Genomic DNA, 18,208 nt, shown 5'->3' with positions numbered 1-18,208 from the left:
ACTCTGCCCTGCCCTGGTCCTGGCATGACTGCAGGGGGTCCGGCTCTGGGCTGGCACTTGTCAGGACACAGACAAATCCTGGTGTGGCCCGAGGAGCCAGGCCAGGATGGGGAGGGGCCTGAGGAACAGCGAGAAGACATGGAACCCTTGGGAGAGGTTGGAGTGACCCTTGGGAGAGGCAGGAGTGAAGTGGACACCCAGCTCAGCTCGTCTCCCAGGCCTTGGGGCCCCATGAAAGTACCATCAAGCACATAGTAGGTGCTCAAGAAGTATTTGGTGAGTGAATGAATGAAAAGGAGGAGCTGGGGTGTATGAGTGACTGAAATGGCACAGGACCGCACCTAATGGTTTGGAGGAAGAGAGCAAGTAACCACTTCCTGAGCTCGGGTTCTGTCTACACTGCTGTTGACAAAGCTGTCAGCTTCCAGCGGCGTCTCATGTCACTGACGAGTGAGCGGAGTGCTGGGCCCCTCCCTGGAGGAAAGGGCGCACCTGTACAGCTGGAAGCATCTTGCCAAGAGTCCGCCTCCAGCCTGGAAGCTTCCCTCAGCCTCTCATTCACTCCCAAATATGCAGGAAGCAGCTACTTCGTGTCCTGCCCTATTTAGGTTCCAGACGGTGATCCAACGCACAGATGAATATATTTGTAACGTCAGATTATGATAAATGTGGGATGAAAAACAAAGCAGGGTGGGCTAGGGAGGGATGGAGGGGGCTGTTTTAGGCTGGTGAAGTGACATTTGAGCAGATGCTTGAATGGAGAGAGGGAGGGAGGGAAGGGTATGGTGATCTGGAAGAAGAGTGTCTGAGTAGACAGAAGAGCAGGTGCAAAGGCCCTGGGATGAGTGCGTGCTTGGCGTGTTAGGGAAGCAACAAGGAGGCCAGAGAGACCGGAGTGAGCAAGCAGAGGGGTGAAAGATGGAGATAAGGCCAGAGGTGATGGGGTTCTGGTCACATAGGGCCTTGTAGGGCTTTGGCCATCACTGAGTGGGAGGGGAGCCTATGGGCATTTTTTAAGAGAGCAGTGATGTATTTGGTGTTTCAGGAGGATCCCTCTGGCTGCTGAGTGGCCAGAGTGGTGCCTGGGAGGTGGGAGGTGGTGATGACCAGGCCCTGGGGCCCTGCATGTCCTGCAGCCTCCATCCCGCGTTCAGCCTTGCCGTTGCCCTTCCAGCGGAAGCCCTGGGCCTGGACCACATGGTCCCCGTCCCCTACAGGAAGATCGCCTGCGACCCGGAGGCTGTGGAGATCGTGGGCATCCCGGACAAGATCCCCTTCAAGCGCCCCTGCACCTACGGGGTCCCCAAGCTGAAGCGGATCCTGGAGGAGCGGCACAGCATCCACTTTGTCATTAAGAGGTAGGGGGTGGCGTGCAGGGGGGCAGGGCTGGGAAAGGGGGCGACAGCAGGCACAAGGCAGGGCCCTGGGGAGGCAACAGGGGTCAGGAGTGGAACGAAGGGGTTCTGTAACCTGACAGCTACGTGGCCTCCTCCTTCTGGCCTCTTTTGAGTATTGAATGGAAAAATGGAGGCACAATGCCTGACCCGAGTAGGCGCTGGCTAAGTTCTTAGAGGTGTTTTCCTGCCCCTAAAGAAGACCTGAGGCCTTTGTACTTACCTCCCTTCAGAGAGGAGCCCACCTGAGCTCAGGTGGGGCTGGGCCAGCCTCTCCCTTTCTGTACCTCCCATCAGACTACCCTGCCTGCTGGTAGTTTGTCCACCTTTCCTGTCCTCCCAGGTGGCCAGTTTCCCTGGTGCAGGTGCGGGTGGGTGGGAGAAGGCAGAGCACTATGGACTCTGGAACTGCAGCCCCTTCCCCCTGACCTGCTGCCACCCACCCCCCAGCCTTGTCTCCCAACACCCACAGGGGGCTTTGTCCTCACAGCTGGCCGGACTCACCAGTGAGCAGGCATCTCCAGGCAATGCCAGACTTCCTGGGATGCTTCCTCCTAAATAGTTAGAGAGGGAGGGGGCCAGAGGCCATGCCGTCCAGCCCCCTGCCTCCAGCAGCACTGCCTGCATCAGGCCCTTCCCAGGCATCCATTCTGGGAGCCCGCTGAGGGCGTGCTCCCAGCGTGTGCACGCACCCACGCGCCTGCTTGCTTGTTTGTTGCCCTAGACTGTAAGCAGGGACTGTGTGTCTCGTTGCTGAATCCCCAGTGCCCACAGCAGTCCCTGGCATGCAGGAGATGCCAGTACATATCTGTGGAATAAATGGATGGATGGATGAAAGTGCTTGTCTAAATTTGGACTGGGGCCATCTAACTTGTTAGAGCTTAGGAAATAGGGTAATAGGAGAGAGAAAAATTGTGGGTGCGTGGGGATGAGGAGACCTGTCTAGGGTGGTCCGGGGGCCTCTGAGAGAAAGTCCCATTGGTTAAGCCAGAGCTGGGAGGTTGAGAAGGGCCGCCTGCACCCAGCTGGGCAGTGTCTGGCAGAAGAATTGACCTCAGTGAGCAGCCCAGATGGCTGGGGTACAAGAGGGTGGGGATTGACCCTGAGAGCGTGGAGTTGTTCTGAGTCTTGGGAAGGACGTCTGCAGGGTTGCTGGATGCCAGAGCTGGGGTCTGCCCGGCCCCCTGGCTGCTGGGGGAGAACGGACTCTAGGGAACAGAAGCAGGAGACTGGCGAGGAGGCTGCTGCAGCCGTGGGCCAGGTCGGCGTGGTGGGCACGGGAGAGAGCAGCTGGGGTGGGGATGGAATCCGAGCGGTGACGGGGTGTGCTGGTGAGTGGACCGTGCAAGTGGGGAGGGGAGTGGGGAGGAAGGCTCACCCCCATGTTTCCGAGTGAGTTCACCTTGGAGATGAGCAGGAGATGGAATTTTCAGAAGCCCAGCTGAGAGGTCAGAAGCTCGGGAGGGAGGTCTGGGGGTTAGAGATAAAAATCTGAGAGTTGGCAGCGTGGGCCAGGAAGGGATCACGGGCAGGAGAGAAACAGAGAAGAGAAGAGAGGGGCAATTCCCTGGTGGTCCAGTGGTTAGGACTCCACTCTTCCCTGCTGAGGGCCCGGCTTCAATTTCCTGGTCAGGGAACTAAGATCCCACAAGCCATGCAGCGTGGCCAAAAAAAAAAAAAGAAAGAAAAAAAAAGGAGAAGCGGTGGCGAGGGCTCAGATGGACTCCGGGATCCCCACGTTAGAGGCTGAGGCCAGGATGAGGAGGGGCCGCCAGCAGAGGAGGCTGAGAGTGGCCAGGGAGCTGGGCGGGCATCTCACTGCCACCGAGGGAGGTGATTCTGAGAGTCAGCTCTGACTGTGGGGCACTCCTGCTCAGAACCCTTCACCGCTCCCCCACTCTCCGTGAGCCCCGGTGTAGCGGCTCCCAGGGTACCACACTCCAGCCTGTCAGCAGCCACTGTGCCCGCCTTAGTGCCGCTCCGCCTTCCCTCCTGTTTCTCTGAACTCCTGCCTCCTCACGTGCCTCCAGCCTTTGCTGAAGCCCTTTCCTTTGCCTGGAGCTGCTCCCCGCCCTCCTTCCCACCTGTCCTGTCTTTCAAGGCTCACTATTCTGTCTAGAAGCCCTCCCCTGTCCTCAGTCGGAAAGAATTTCCCCCTCCGGCAGCAGGTGGCTTCTTCCCCGCATCCGCGTCCCCACCAGCCCCCCATCACCCTGATCACTGGCGGCAGTGGGACCACATCTGAGCCACCTCTGTGCCCTCTCAACCCCTACCAGGGGTCCCACTTGATAAATCATTCTGGGGGTGAATTTGAAATCATTTGAGGGAATTCCCTGGTGGTCCAGTGGTTAGGACTTTGCACTTCCATTGCTGAGGGCCTGGGTTCGATCCCTGGCTGGGGAACTAACATCCCGCAAACCGAGTGGCGTGGCGGGGCCAAAAACAAAATCATTCGGCCTTCTGTCAGGCAGTGCCTCCTGTTGTCTAGCTTAAGTCTCTCTTGCTGCTGCCTAAGTCCTTTTCCTTCAGTTGACTCCTGGTAGCAAGGGAGGAGGCTAGGAGAGCAGAAAGCAGCAAGGGCATCCCAGTGACCCCTTACATTCCTGACCGTGGTATTTGAGTCCTCACTGTGGCTGACCTTCATCTCCCTCTGTCCAAACTGTAGGTCGTTTAATCCTTCACTAGTATTTGCCAGGCGCCTCCTGCAGGCCCAGCCCTTCACTGAGCTCTACTGAGGACTTCACGAAACAGCAGGCACAGTCCCCATCTGCCCCCAGGGGCTACCGCGAGTTATGGGGGGTGGTGTGATGAGTCCTGGGAGCATCAAACAGCATGTTTCCAGGTGTAGACTCGATGACATCTGAGCAGCAAGCCTGTGGGGCTTCCTGGAGGAGGAGGCTTGGCATCAGGCAGACTGGGCTTGAAGCCACACACCGCATGATAACCTTGACTAGCACTTCTCTTCTGAGCCTCAGTTTCCTCATTTGTAAAAATAGGGACAGTGATGCCCTATTCCTCAGGTTTTTCTCAACATAGTATGAGGAGGTAGACATAACATACCTGGCATGGAACAGATGCTCAATAAACGCGAGCCTTATCCCTTGACCTCATCTCCTTCACGTATAGAGAAGTAGTTAATCAGTGCTGACAACCTGGGTTCGAATCCTGGCCCTACCATTTTCCAGCTGTGTGTCCTTAGGCAAGTTACTTAACTGCTCTGCCTTACTTTCCTCGTCTATAAAATGGGGCTAATGAGGCAAATTCCCTGGCGGTCCAGTGGTTAGGGCTCTGCGCTGCCACTGCAGGGGGCATGGGTTCGATCCCTGGTGGGGGAATCGAGATCCCACGTGCTGCACCGTGTGGCTAAAGAATAAAATAAAATAAAATGCGGCTAATGATTGTTCAGGCCTCATAGTGCTGATGGGAGACTACATGGATGTGAGCAAGGTGCTTAGAACAGAGGCTGCTCCTTTCTGAGCCCCAGTGCATTTTCACTGTTGCACATCCCAGCCTCGTCAGGGAGACATTTGAGATCACATTTGCGATCGTCCTAGCAGAAGGGAGTCAGAGACCAGAGCGCTTAGGAAGCAGCCAGGAGGGGGAGTTTCCGCCCCAGCCCCGGTGTCTGCAGGGGGCGGGGAGGTCAGGGTGCTCTCCTGACAAAAGGGAGAAGCCCCTCCACAAGGCCTGGGGGTCTTGTTATTAGTGGAAGGGGGCTCCCTGGCGCCTGGGTCCCCACTCATGCCCAGCCCTGACCCCTAAATCCCCGGTTCCCCCCAGGACACAAGCCCAGAGCGAGAGGCTGAGTTCACATGTGTCGGTTCTACCTAAGGGCGGACTTCAGAGGGAAAAGTGTCTGGAGGGGGTCCTAGAACTCTGCAGTGTGCAACAGCGACCCTTAGTCAGCGCTCATCAGGTGGGCCCTTCCAGGCCGGGCAGCCCATGAGGGCGTCTGGCACAGCACTGGAGCCACGTCAGATCAGACCTTCTCCCTGTCATCTGTCTCCCCCCTCCCCGCCCGCCAAAGCCACTAGGAACTGCAGGCCAAGGTCTCACACCCCCTCCCCCGTGCTCCCTGATAAGTAAACATAACCATAAATAATAAAACCTGCTGTTAACGCTGGGAGCCTCCCCGTCATTGGGTAGAGCTGAGGAAGCATGCCTCGCTGTGGAAGCCAGTTTCCTCCAGAATTATTCCCTGTGGCTGCTTCTCGGCCTTGGGGGACCCAGACGAGCGTGAGCCTCCAGGAAGAGTGGGGGAACCTGGCGCCTCTCAGAATGAGAACAGGACGCCATGCTTGGGGTCTCACCGCCCTGGTAACCCACGCTCTGCCTTCTGTCACTGACCTTTTTGCCTCTGTTTGAATTTCCCTCTGGGCCCGCCTTGGGCACCGTCGGCCCCCTTGTATTTGGACTCAGACGAGCGGGACTTCATTTGTCCCATGTCGCCTCTGGGGGTGCCAGTTGAGTGGCCAAAGCCATGTCCCCTTGTCCAGCCGCTCCGTGGCACGCAGGCTCTGCTGCAGGCCCCCCAGGCCAGCTGCCTGGGGCCCCCCAACCCGCTGGGAGCCACCCTGGGGGGCCTGGGAGCAGAGCACAAAGGACAGCAGCCCTGCGGGTAGGCAGCCAGGTGATCCCAGCTCCCTCGCTGACCTTTACTCCATCCTCGTCTTCCAGGAATGAGAATTTCAGGTGTCTTAACAGGGTGACTCAGGAGTCCCCAAATGGCCCCTGGGCCCCTAGCCATCCCCCCTCCAAGCCATCCTCTATGTGATGATGGAGTGATCTGAGGGTGCCATGCCCCCTGGGGGCTCCCCGTTGCCCACGGTGTAGAGACCACATGCCTGGGCACAGCACTGAAGGCTGGTCGCCTCCCACAGGACGCCTCCAGCCGGCCAGATGGAGCCGCCAGCCCTCCCTATGCCTTTACCTGGACAACCTCTCAGCCCTCTCACCTGGGTTCGCCATCCCCAACTCCATGAAGTCTTTCCTGACCCCCTCCCTGCTTGGGCCCCCTTGGCTTCTGAGACACACCTGAGGGGTCCCACATGCCACGCTGTGAGGCTGTGACCTGGGACGCTCCTGGCTTGTGCCATTGACAGAGAGCTTCCTGGGAGCAGGGCCTACCCCGTGCCTGTCGCTGAGACACAGGTGGTGGTGGGTAAAGGCTGCGGAGCCCTGGTGGGAAAGGGGTGTGAGTTATCCGCCAGCTGTGGCCGAGGAGAGCTCAGGGCCGGAGGAAGCCTTGCCCCCTAACCTGGGTTGTCGAGCTGAACAGGTTGGACCCTCCGGGACCCCCACAGGGGCTGGCCAGTGCCTCCCCTGGCCGTGGAGAAATGGTTTGGGATGTCTGGTGGTTTGGGGGTATCTGGCTATTCTGGACCGTGCCCTCTCCTGCCCCCATGTGAGGCCAGCCCGGTGCCCAGGTCTGCGGCCATGCACGTGGGACTCGAGTGACCATCACTGAGGGGACCTGGAGGCCGGCTCCCCTCTCACGCCCATCTCTCCTCTCTCCCCAGGATGTTCGATGAGCGAATTTTCACAGGTATGTGTGGGTACCGTCTAGTCTGTTCTGAAGCCACCAAGCTGATGCCCCCAAGAGTGCTTGAGCTGCCACCACACCGGACCCGAGGGAGCCTGGGTGTGGCTTCTGTTTCCGGGGGCCCCAGCTCCCAGGCGCAGACAGACTGTCAGGACATCCCCTCCAGACCTGGGAAGCCCTGGATGGGGAATAATAAAGCTAACATTTGCTGAATACTAACATGTGATGGCTACTCTCCTAAGCTGTTAGCGTATTTAATTTTAGTTTAATTTAGTTTTCAACAGTCCTATAAAGCGGGTTCTGGTTTTTTCCCTGAAGTCTAGCTAGTGAGCACTGGGGTCTAGATGCAAACCAAAGTGCCCAGGCCATGACCAGTAGGTGGCCTGCCTCTCAGGAGGAAGAGGCGGGCTCTGCCAGGTGCAGCAAAGGGAGCACGGATCTTGGGGTGCAACATATCTGAGTCCCAATACCGGCCCTACCTTCCCCCAGCTTTGGGACCTTGGGCACGGTCATGTGGGCCTCAGTTTCCACATCTGTGAAAAGATAAGAGCACCATCCTCTGGGTTCCTGGGATAACTAAATGAGAGAATGGTCTCATGGTACAGCCTTGGGAGAGACTCGGTCCCTTTCCCAAGGGCTCCCTCAGCCCCAATAGCATAGCCCCTGTCCTGAGGTCAGGACAGCCGTTTCTGGCTTCTTCCTCCTGCCCAATCCTTTGAGATCCCCGGCATCCTTATTCCTCATCCCAGGGGAGGCATCTCTCCCTGGACCCCTTCCTGGCTTGGCTGGACATGGAGGCCACAAGAAGGAGGGACAGAGGCTAGACCACACCTGAGGGGTGCCCCCAGGAGCTTCCCCCAGAGGCCCCTGCTGGGTGCCCCGCAGGCAGAGGAGGCTGGAGAACCTTCGCCCTGACCACCCTGCCCCTCCCCGGCTCTCCCTACAGGGAACAAGTTTACCAAAGACCCCACAAAGCTGGAGCCAGCCAGCCCGCCCGAGGACATCTCTGCGGAGGTCTCCCGTGCTGCCGTCCTGGACCTGGCTGGGACTGCTCGGTAAGGCCACACCCCGGCTCTACCCCAGCTCTGCAGGGAGGAGCAAGGCCTAGGGCTGGCTGGAGGATGCTGGGCCCAGCGTCTCACTCCACCTGGACACCCCGCACAGGCACCTGTGCACCTCACCCCACTGTGGCCCAGGGAGAATCTAAAGGGACCCAGAAGGAGAACAGAGATTTCGCCAATTTTCTTCCACCTGGAGGACTCTTGTCACCCCTTGGGATCTATCCATACGTTATCTAGTCTCAAAGGCCTTCCCTGGCACCCAGACTAGGTCAGGAATCTGCCGTGCATGTCCACAAGGCCTCGCACTCAGCTCACGGCCTGGTTGCCATTCACCAGTGCCCCCCCCCTCAGGCCAGGGATGGGCCATCTCTCCCGGAATCCCCACGTCCAGCCCAGGCCTCCCCGACAGTGTTCTATGAATGAACCAAATCCTCCATCCCAGGGTCCTGCCCAGCTTCACTCCCCAAGCCCCTCCCCAGACTCCTGAACCCTCTCCAGGCGGGTGGTCCCTACAGCTCTCAGTCCCCCCGACAAGCACTGATCAAACCCTCACTGCACTAAGTGGTGGGGCTCCTAGACTGGCCAGACCCAGGCCTCAGGAGCTCCCGGTTGGTGGGCAAGGTGGACGCCCAGAACGTCACCCCAGGATAGGGAGCAGGAGCTCGGGTGGGGCGGCCAGGGGACTGTTGTCCGGGACGTGGGGCACTGGGAACCTTGCTGGCGTGGGGAGGCGAGGCGTGGATCCTGGTGGGATGGGAGCAGATGTGGTCAGGGGTGGATCTTGAATTGGCAGCCGCCGTGGGCTCCTGACTGCTTGGAGGGGGAAAGCTGGGACTGATGCCATGTCATTTCTCGGCTTCCTTCCCACAGGTCGGACAAAAGCAGTCTCTCTGAAGACTGTGGGCCAGGTGAGGAGCTGGACCCCACTGCATGTGTCTGGGGTGGGAGGGCGTCCACCAGCCCCACTCAGCAGCTCTGGGGAGGAGGCCGGCTCAGACCATGAGCCTGGGTATTCATGAATGTCCTCTGTCCACCCCTCTCCCCTGACCCTCCCCCAGGCCGCAGAGCATGCTGGGAGCTCGCTGGGGGCCGGGAGGGGTAGGTGGGATGTGGGTGGCTTTGTGGGAGACCTGGATTCGGGTATCACCTCTGCCTCCACATCCCTGGCGATGCAGGCCTCAGTTGCCAGGTCTATACGTTGTATCTACCTATAGCTCAGACACCAGGGCTGACGTGACTTTTCCTGGCACTACTAACAAGTCACAGGAGAATGTTCAGGAATGACTCCCCTGCCCGGCCAAGCTCACGCCCACACTTGACCAGATCCCTCGTTTCCCCCTCACAGGAACCTCCGGGGAGCTGGGTGGGCTGAGACCCATCAAAATCGAGCCAGAGGATCTAGATATCATTCAGGTCACTGTCCCAGGTAAGGGCTGATCCTGCCACCCCCGCCTGAAGGTACAGGGATCGAACACCACCGTGTCCCCTCCCGGGCTGTCCTGTTCTGTCTCCCGAGCACCTGCGCCGGCCAAGAAGGGGTCGCCAGGCCGCTGCTTCTCTGGTCTGATCGTGAAAGGGTGCAGCATTGCGTGTGCTTTCTGTAGCCACGTCTGCCCTCTGGGCTGGGGGTCAGGTCTCAGCTCCGACCTTCCTAAAGGTCCCCGCAGCCTTCACCTCTCTGGCCTGGCTTCCCTGGGATTTGAGAGGCTGCGGGGGAGAAGAAAAGGTCATTGGAGTAAGAGGATCTGAGTTTGACTCCAGACCTGGATCCCTCTGAGCGTCAGTTTCCACATCTGTGAAGAGGGGCATGTACTTGTCATCTGGAGGCTCAGTATGGGGTAACCACAGGCTCCAGGCCCGTTGGGTCCCCGCTGTCCTCTGGCACAGCTACCCTCCCAGAGTCCAGGGTGCAGCTTCCGTAAGGGTCCTGCTCTGTGGGCGTGCTGGGCTGGGAGGTCCCTGAGGGACCGTGACGGGGTGGGACAGACAGAAGATGCTGTTGTCATTTGGAGTTTTGCCTCCAGACCCTTCCCCAGCCTCTGAGGAAATGACAGACTCGATGCCTGGACATGTGCCCTCGGAAGATTCCGGTTACGGGATGGAGATGCTGACTGGTAAGAAATGGGCTGGGGACCCACCTCCCTGGGATGTAACAGGGAGAGGGGTGGGCCAGGAAGCCTCTAGACTTTTCTTGGTATTGACTGTCCCCCTTAGAAGAAACTCAGTATATGCCTGGCTCCCCCATCCAGGCCAGGTTCCTTTCTGAAAACTTGAAATAGGCCTTGAGTTAATATTAAGTCTGGTTACTATGTCTTTCCCAGGAGCTCCCATTTGGATAAATTTGTTTGTTTATTCAGTAACTATTTACTGAGCACCTACAAGGTCCTGTGCAAGGTGCTGGGGACAGAGCAGTGAACCCAACAGAACAAAGTCCCCGCCCTTGTGGGCTGACATCCCAGTGCAGGGAGACAGGTAGTAAGCAAATCAGTAAGAAAAATAGGGGAATTCCCTGGCAGTCCAGTGGTTAGGATTCCAGGCTTTCACTGCCAGGAGCCCGGGTTTGATCCCTGTTCAGAGAACTAAGATCCTGCAAGCTGTGCAGTGCGGCCCCCCAAAAAAGGAAAAAGAAAAATAGAAAGTCAGATGGTGGTAAGTGCTATAGGGAGACACAAAGCCAGGAGGGGAAGTATCAGGGGCAGGAGGGGGTGGTTATTACAGGATTTGAGTGGTCAGAGAGGACCTCACTGAGAAAATGACATTGGAGCAAAGATCTGAAGGAGGTGCGGGCAGGAGCCATGTGGATATCAGGACAGAACTTTCCAGGCAGAGGGAGCAGCATGGGCAAAGGCCCTGAGGTGGGCTATGTCCAGCATGTCTGAGCAAGGAGGCCGGGTGGCTGGAACAGAGTGAGGTGGGGAAAGGGAGGTGGTGGGTGAGTTATGCAGGGTTGTGTACATCAAAGGAAGGACTGGAGACTTAACTCTGAAGAGACAGGAACCAGGGCGGGGGTTGGCGCTAATGGAGTACATTTTAACAGTGTTTACTCTGACCGTGGAGCTGAGAACAGACTGCAGAAGGTCTGGGGACAAAGACAGAAACAGACTCTGACAATAATTTAGGCAAGAGGAATGGTTGGGCAGGTGGATAGCAGCAGGGAGAGGGTAGGGTTCTGTGGGTTTTGTTTTTTTAAGTTTATTTTGGAAATGTTCAAAACCACCCAAAGTTGAAAAGAATAGCTTAATGAATCTCACATGCCCAACTCTCAGCTCCAACCATTCTCAACAGATGTTATTATTGATAATAAGAAGTAAGAATTATTACACATAGTTAATGTTTTTAAAAAGTGAATCATTATAGGACTTCCCTGGCGGTCCAGTTGTTAAGACTCCGCGCTTCCACTGCAGGGGGTGCAGGTTCGATCCCTGGTTGGGGAACTAAGATCCGGCGTGCCGTGTGGCACAGCCAAAAAATAAAAAAAAAAATTTTTTTAAGTGAATCATTATAAAGACAAATAGTATGTAAATTATAGAAGGTTTGCGGATACGGCAGAAAACAATATTAGTACTTAGATGATTTGAGTTTGGAAGGCTCTGTAATAAGGGATGCAGGGCCAGGGCAGGAAACTTTAGGAAGATGGCTGGAATTTGTTTCCCTTGCCTGTGATGTCTGGTGTGGGCTTGATTAGGTGGGGAGAGGGGTGGGTATTGCTTAAGGATACTGTGCAAAAGCATAGTAGGTGTATTTAAATGAACAGTGTGAAGAAATCTCATAATGTTCAATGTGAAAAGCAAGTGCAGAAGGATATAGACAATATAGCACTTCTATAAATTTGGAGACGTAAAAATAGTATTGCTAATGTTTTATTTTAAAAAACCGTGTGCAAATATGACAAAATGCTAATGTGTATTCATTCCGGCTGATAGGTCCATGAGTGTTTGTTATAATATTCTGTATGCTTTACTGCGCTTTTTAACTTTTCCCCTACCAAAAATAAACAAGTGACTGGAAAAATAAATAAGAAGGTTTCCTACAGGCCCAGATGGGTGGTGCCGCGTTAATTGGTGACAGAATAAAGGCAGAATATCTCTGCTCCTCGTCTGCTTCCGTTTTCTCTGTCAGGGAGAATGGTCTGGAAACAGGAAAGAGTGAGGAGGACCTGGGAGTCCAGTTCAATAAGGAGATATAAAGGGTCCCCAGAGCAGCTGTGGATGAGTGTGATCTACGGATAACACCTAAGACGTCCGTAGGACGTGAGAAGTCACAGCTGACAACAGAGATAGACTTGGAGATGAGGTTTTGCCCAAATTGCAAACAGGTGGACCGTGCGTTAGTCCCAGGCACAGTTCTGGAACAGATTTCTACATGGGCGACTGTAAGCCATCAGAGGGGACCCAGTGTGGGGTCATCCACAGGACTGAGTTGGCTCATACGACATCAAGATCTCCAGATGACCCTGGGCCAGCTGCGGAAGCTCCTCATGATCTTTATAAACAAAAAGGTTTTGACTCTAAATGCAGTTTTAAGTATTGTTTTCAATTTAAATAAAAGTTATTTGAATTTCAAGCAAAAAAAAAGGGAGGGCTGCAGGGGGACCCCAGCCTCCACATGGGGAAGGTTTCCCCTGTTGTCCTGGAGGGCTTGGTCCTTCCTCAAACATTTGTCAGTTAGTCGGATAAAGGGACCTTAGGCAGCAAGATGATGCAATTTGCAGATCCTTGGGGAGGAATGGTCAGTCCATCCAAGAATGATGTTCCCCATGGCCTTGACAGACCAGAACACTGGGCTGAAACGCACAAGAAAAATTCACAGCCCCAGGACGGGTGTCATAGGTTGTGTTCCCTGGGGCCCAGTCTCTGAGATGGAGTTTAATGTGTGGGGTGTTTATTAGGGGCTGCCCTTGGGATCAACACCTATGTAAGGCAGGGGACCGAAGCACAAGGGGGACGAGGGAGAAGGCAAGCCATGATCTGGCTGCAGCAACACGTCTTCCAACCCCACAGGGAGCTCGGAGCCAGAAAGGCCCCTTAGAGTTGCTCCCAGTTGCACTGGATATCGTGGCCTTTATACCTCCACCTCAGTCGGTCACGAGATGCGGGCCACCCTGGAAGGGCAGTCCTTGAAGGGGCAGCTGCCCGCTGACCACACTCCCCGCTGCTAGGCCAACAAGCTCTTCCTTGAAGGGGATCTGAGTAGTAAATACATCCCAGTACCTGCCACAGAAGAAGAGAGAGACAGTAAACAAACACATGCAGCCACAGAGAAACAAGGGCTTGAACAAAGGGGCATCTCTTGCACCTTTTAACTCAACAGAACTTTTGCTGAGCACATGGGGAAATGGGCACAGACCTGGTGCTGGTAAGAACGCAAATGGGCAAGTTGCTTTTTAGAGAAATTTGTCAGCTTGAAGAGCCATAAAAATGAGCACCACCACCCCCTCCCCCATACGTCCAGCAGGAACCGGGTCCGAGGAAATTGTCTGAAATGTGAACAATGTTTTCTGCACAGAGATGTTCGTGCCAACGTTAATGATGACCGTGAAAAATTGCAACAAGCTGGTCCAGCTGTCAGGGAACTGTTAATGGTATCCTCCTGATGGACTATTAGGCAGGCACTAAAAATAGGCAACAAGGGAGACTGTAGAAGATGCAAAACTGTGATGGTGTTTACAACTGTGTTGAAAACATAATCACTGTTTTTGGGGGGGGGAATATCAAAAAAGTAGCTATGTTAGGTTAAGTGATTTATCTTTGTCACTCCCTAAATCAGTTGCGATGTGCTTTTAATACCTTGGTAATGAAGAAAGAATATTGTCAGGCACGGACTGGGCGTGAGTGGAATTGGAAGCAATCCGGTGACTGTGTGGGGAGTGTAGTGGACCAAAGGCTCAGAATGAGCTGACGGTGTGGCCTGGTCTTTAAGAGGTCGCATGTCACCTGGCTGCATTCACAGCCGTATTAAGAAGACCGAGGGGGATTTCCCTGGAGGTGCAGTGGTTAAGAATCCATCTGCCAGTGTAGGGGACATGGGTTTTATCCCCGGTCCGGGAAGATCCCACATGCCATGGAGCAACTAAACCCTCAAACCACAACTACTGAAGCCCGCGCGCCTAGAGCCCATGCTCCGCAACAAGAGAAGCCACCGCGATGAGAGAAGCCCACGCACCGCAACAAAGAGTAGCCACCGCTCGCCGCAACTAGAGAAAGCCCGCGCACAGCAACAAAGACCCAACTCAGCCAAAAATAAATAAATTTAATAAGTTAAAAAAAAAAGAGGAAGACCAAGGGGGTCCCGATCTGGAGGCCCCTGGGGTTGGGGGGCCGTGGACCAGCATGGTGCCATTTCTATTGGAAAGGCTTCTCCCAAATGGTGTTACTGTATTGTACAAATCATCCCTCGTTTGCTCACCTGGTGGCTTGGGCGTCTCTGCTCATGCCCTCGATCGTTTACCAAGGTTGAAAATGGGGAGGCATTGAGCACATGGACGGGTTTGTTCAGGGTAAGTAGCCCAGCCCCCATGCCAGGGGGCGGGGGGGAAAGCAGGCAACTTTCTCACGTTTGGAATTAGGGCCCCCAGAGTACACAGGTCATCATCTCCTGCTGCTTTTGAAAGAGCCCCCCGCCCCCCAGGAGAGGACCTGGCCCCGCTTCCTTCTGTTTTCAGGGTCCTATAACAAAGGCTGGCAGAAGCCCCTCCTTAGTGACCTCTGCTTAGTAGAGCCACAGAGCTGAGCTGGTTCCCTGTGGGTGTCTGGGTCCGGTCATCTCCTGCTTGGCTCTCAGATTGCTGCTACCGCCTGGGGGTGGCCCTGCACACACGGACAGCTCAGAGCGGGGACAGACTTCCTGGTCTCCCCTCTTGTTCCTCTCAAGCCAGTTCGTGAACTTGATCGGTGCTGCCGCTGTGACATCTGGGCATCTCCCTCCGCCCTGAGACAGATCCAGCTCCCTGATTCAGGGAACCCTCCCTGGCAGCACTGCTTGTCCCTCTGTCCCCACCGGACTCCTCTACTCTTGTCTGCCCCTCTCTGTCTAGAAATGGCAAAGATGAAGTTGATGAGTTTGGGATCCCCCAGGGGCTTCCCCCTGAGACAGGGGCCTTCGTTCATTTGGGAGGAGAGTCAGGGAAGGGCAGTCCAGGTACAAAGGGGGACTGGGCAGGACAGCAGTGCCGTCAGGCCGGTCACCCCTGTGGGCAGCTGAGCTGAGGGACCACGGGAGCCCACGTAAGTCGCACGCCTGAGTTAACGCAGCTGAGGAAGCTGGGAGCTGGGCTGGTGATCTGCCCTCCGTCACTGGCTGAGAGCTGTTTCCAGGCATTGATCCCAGCCCTTGTACCTTGCTGGTCTGCTCCCACAGCCAGAAAAAAGCCTCCAGGCAGAGTCAGGTGGGCCCAGCATCTACCTGCCCATAGTGTACCTATTGCCATGAGGAAAATTTAGGCCGAAAGCTCAGGCCTGGCCCTTTTTAAGTCAGAGGCTGAGCATAGATGAAACCTTCCAGAACCTTCCAGGCTGAGCCCCAAGGCTTAGGCTTGTCTGGCAATCCCAGATGCAGGCTCCCCTTCCCTCCGTCCATGAGTGGGCCTTGACCGTGGGCAGCTCTCCCAGGATCAGCCCCTTTCATTCCCACTCACGATCCCGTCTGGACCATCCCTGCATTCCTCATCACCGAGCGTCCTCTCCACCAGCTGGCCAAGAGCAGACCCGGGGTCCGACTGCTCCACCCCTCACCAGCTCAGCCTCGTGTCAGGGGCTGAGAAGGGCTGTTTAAGGGTTAGCCTTGCCTGGGAAAGCACCTGGCAAACACGGCAAACTTCCTAAGTCGCAGTTTCCTTCTGGTTGTTTCAAGTGTTGAAAGTCCCCACGCCTTCCTCCAGCTCTTGGCACCAAAGAGCTGCTGCTGATGGAGGCCCTGCAGCCCGCCGGTCGGCCTGTGCCCCGCCCCCTGCACCCCACTTCCACTGTCCGCACTTGGAGTTCATCCTCCTGCGGAAATCCGCCATCTCTGAGTTTGTCACCACTCTCCCCCCACACACTGTTCCCCACTCCCTGCCTGTGTCCCTCTCCCACCCCACTGCGTTCCCTGGGCACTTGGGTCCAGCCCAGGTGTACCCCCCCTCGGCCCCCCAAGGCCAGTCTCTCCCCTCCCCCATACAGCTTGAGTCCTCACCTCCCCTGTTGTTCACTGTGCCACGACCTTGCTGCCTTTTGGATGGGCACCTGGGGACAAGGTTGGGTCCCTTGGGCCCAGTCCAGAGCCAGTGTCATCTTGTCAGACGCCCCGGGACCACAAGACCCTAGATGGCTCCACGCCCCCACCTGCCTTTCCTCCATCCCCTTATCCAGCCATGCCACGTGACATGTGGGATCATAGTTCCCTGACCGGGGATAGAACCTCTGCCCCCTGCAGTGGAAGCGTGGAGCCCTAACCACTGGACCGCCAAGGAATTCCCTCTGTTTTTCTTTACGGCATCACCGCCATCTGGCATCGTATGTAATGTCTGACATCACACGAGGAGGACAAGGCTTTGTCTTGTTCCCGTGTGTCCTCAATGCCTAGAACAGAACCTGGCAGGCAGTAGATGGAAGGATAGGCTGGTGCAGGGCTGGTCTCCATGGGGTGTTTACCAAATGTCACAGGATATCTGGTCTCTGAAGCTCACATGGAGGCGAGGGCAGGTGCTTGTGCAAAATTGGAGTCCCTGATCCCATCTGGGAGTCACCATGCCATGCTCCAGAGTCTGGGCCTGCCGTTCCCCACCTGTCTGCCCTGACTTTGGTGGTGCAGGAGATGATGAACATGGCTGCCTGGCACCCTCTTTTTCAGACAAAGGCCCCAGCGAGGACCCGCGGCCTGAGGAGAGGCCTGTGGAGGGTGAGGCACTGTTCACCCCCTACTTTTCACCCCCTCCACGTCTCCTCCCCTCCCCTGTCCTGCATCTCCTTTTTGTCTCTTCCCAACACCGGGTTTGGGGGTGGGTGTCTTGTGGGCTGCCTGAGTTGGGAGGAGGTTTATAGACCTGTCTTGTAGAACTAAGAGGTACACGGTCAGAGGTAGAAGCAGCTCTTTCTGGTAAAGGAAATTGTAAGCCTTTCTTATTTTGTTTTTATATACGCCCTGCCTCTTTCCACAAAGGTTTTAAGGCTGAGTCTTCCTGAGCAAGTCGAATTTAGGCCTGAAAGCACAAAATTGGCTTTGTGTCCAATAGACATGTTCAATCTCAGGAACACTGCTCATTCCCACCCTGCGGAGGGTGGGAGTAGGACAGGCAGGGAGATCAAGGTGAGGATGGGTCTGTTTCCACCCCTGGAACGGAATGAGTGGGTGTCAGAGGAGAGGAGCGTCACTTTCCCAATCCCAAACCCAGCCTGGCAGGGGAGGAACTCTGAAGTTTTAATCAACATTCACTGCCACCTAGTGGTGGCATACTCAATTTGCAGGCTTAGAGTTCACATGCTAGCTAAGTCACTTACGGTGCTGGTCTAGAGTGACAATCACATAGAAAGGCCCATGGTCATTCTTAGGCCTCAAAACCTTCCATTCAGTCCTGGTAATGCCCTAGATCCGATTTCACAAGCAGGTATTTGAGCCCCAGAATTGTGGACCTGTCTGCAGGGGTGCCACTTCTGAGGAAGTAGGTTACCTGCCACCATCACCCTTCCCCATTCCAAGGTCCCAGCACAGGGTCATTCTTGGTGCCAGCAGACCTAGGACATGAGCTGAGAAGCAGGGTCCTGCTGCCACTGAGGAGGCTCACCAAACTGTTCTTTGCCTTTCAGACAGTCATGGTGACGTGATCCGGCCTCTGCGGAAGCAGGTGGAGCTGCTTTTCAACACGCGATACGGTGAGTGAGGAGCCGGGTAGGGTCAAGGGCATCCAGGCCTCCCTTCAGCTGCCCTGTTTTCAGAGGGCCTGACCCCCCATCCCAGCTGCTCCCTGAACAGAGACAGGGGAGGGAGGGACCGGAGGGGCTGGGACCCACTGGGAAAGGGCCGGGGCACTGCAGGGGCTGCCACCCTGCCCCTCCCTCAGCTCTAGACCTCCCTCCCGGGGAGACTGAGGCACTGCCAAAGAACCCCACCCTCTGAAACGTGGCGTCCCCACCTCCTCCTTCAACAGGCTCACACTCACTCACGGTCTGCCTCAGCCTCAGCTTGCAGAGGCCACTCTGACTGCTGTCACTGCCCCTCTGTCCCCACAGACACCCTCG

At 56.0% G+C, this 18,208-nt stretch overlaps 1 protein-coding gene across 3 annotated transcripts in view; it reads left to right on the top strand.

Moving 5' to 3' along the window:
* Positions 1 to 18,208, top strand: part of GTF2IRD1 (GTF2I repeat domain containing 1) — a 123,795-nt gene that overhangs the window by 51,124 nt on the left and 54,463 nt on the right. For all 3 annotated transcript variants that reach the window (XM_082432311.1, XM_082432309.1, XM_082432310.1), the window contains exons 9-16: positions 1,175 to 1,358; positions 6,914 to 6,939; positions 7,883 to 7,991; positions 8,868 to 8,905; positions 9,343 to 9,423; positions 10,022 to 10,111; positions 16,824 to 16,871; positions 17,777 to 17,842. In XM_082432311.1, the coding sequence (XP_082288437.1) occupies positions 1,175 to 1,358; positions 6,914 to 6,939; positions 7,883 to 7,991; positions 8,868 to 8,905; positions 9,343 to 9,423; positions 10,022 to 10,111; positions 16,824 to 16,871; positions 17,777 to 17,842 (642 nt within the window). The remainder of the gene's footprint in view (positions 1 to 1,174; positions 1,359 to 6,913; positions 6,940 to 7,882; positions 7,992 to 8,867; positions 8,906 to 9,342; positions 9,424 to 10,021; positions 10,112 to 16,823; positions 16,872 to 17,776; positions 17,843 to 18,208) is intronic.

Source organism: Balaenoptera physalus (genome assembly GCF_965194825.1).
Source record: "Balaenoptera physalus genome assembly, chromosome: 16".
NCBI classification, from domain to species: domain Eukaryota; kingdom Metazoa; phylum Chordata; class Mammalia; order Artiodactyla; family Balaenopteridae; genus Balaenoptera; species Balaenoptera physalus.
Note: the sequence above shows the minus strand (reverse complement) of the source record. Positions and strands in the feature narration are given on the sequence as shown.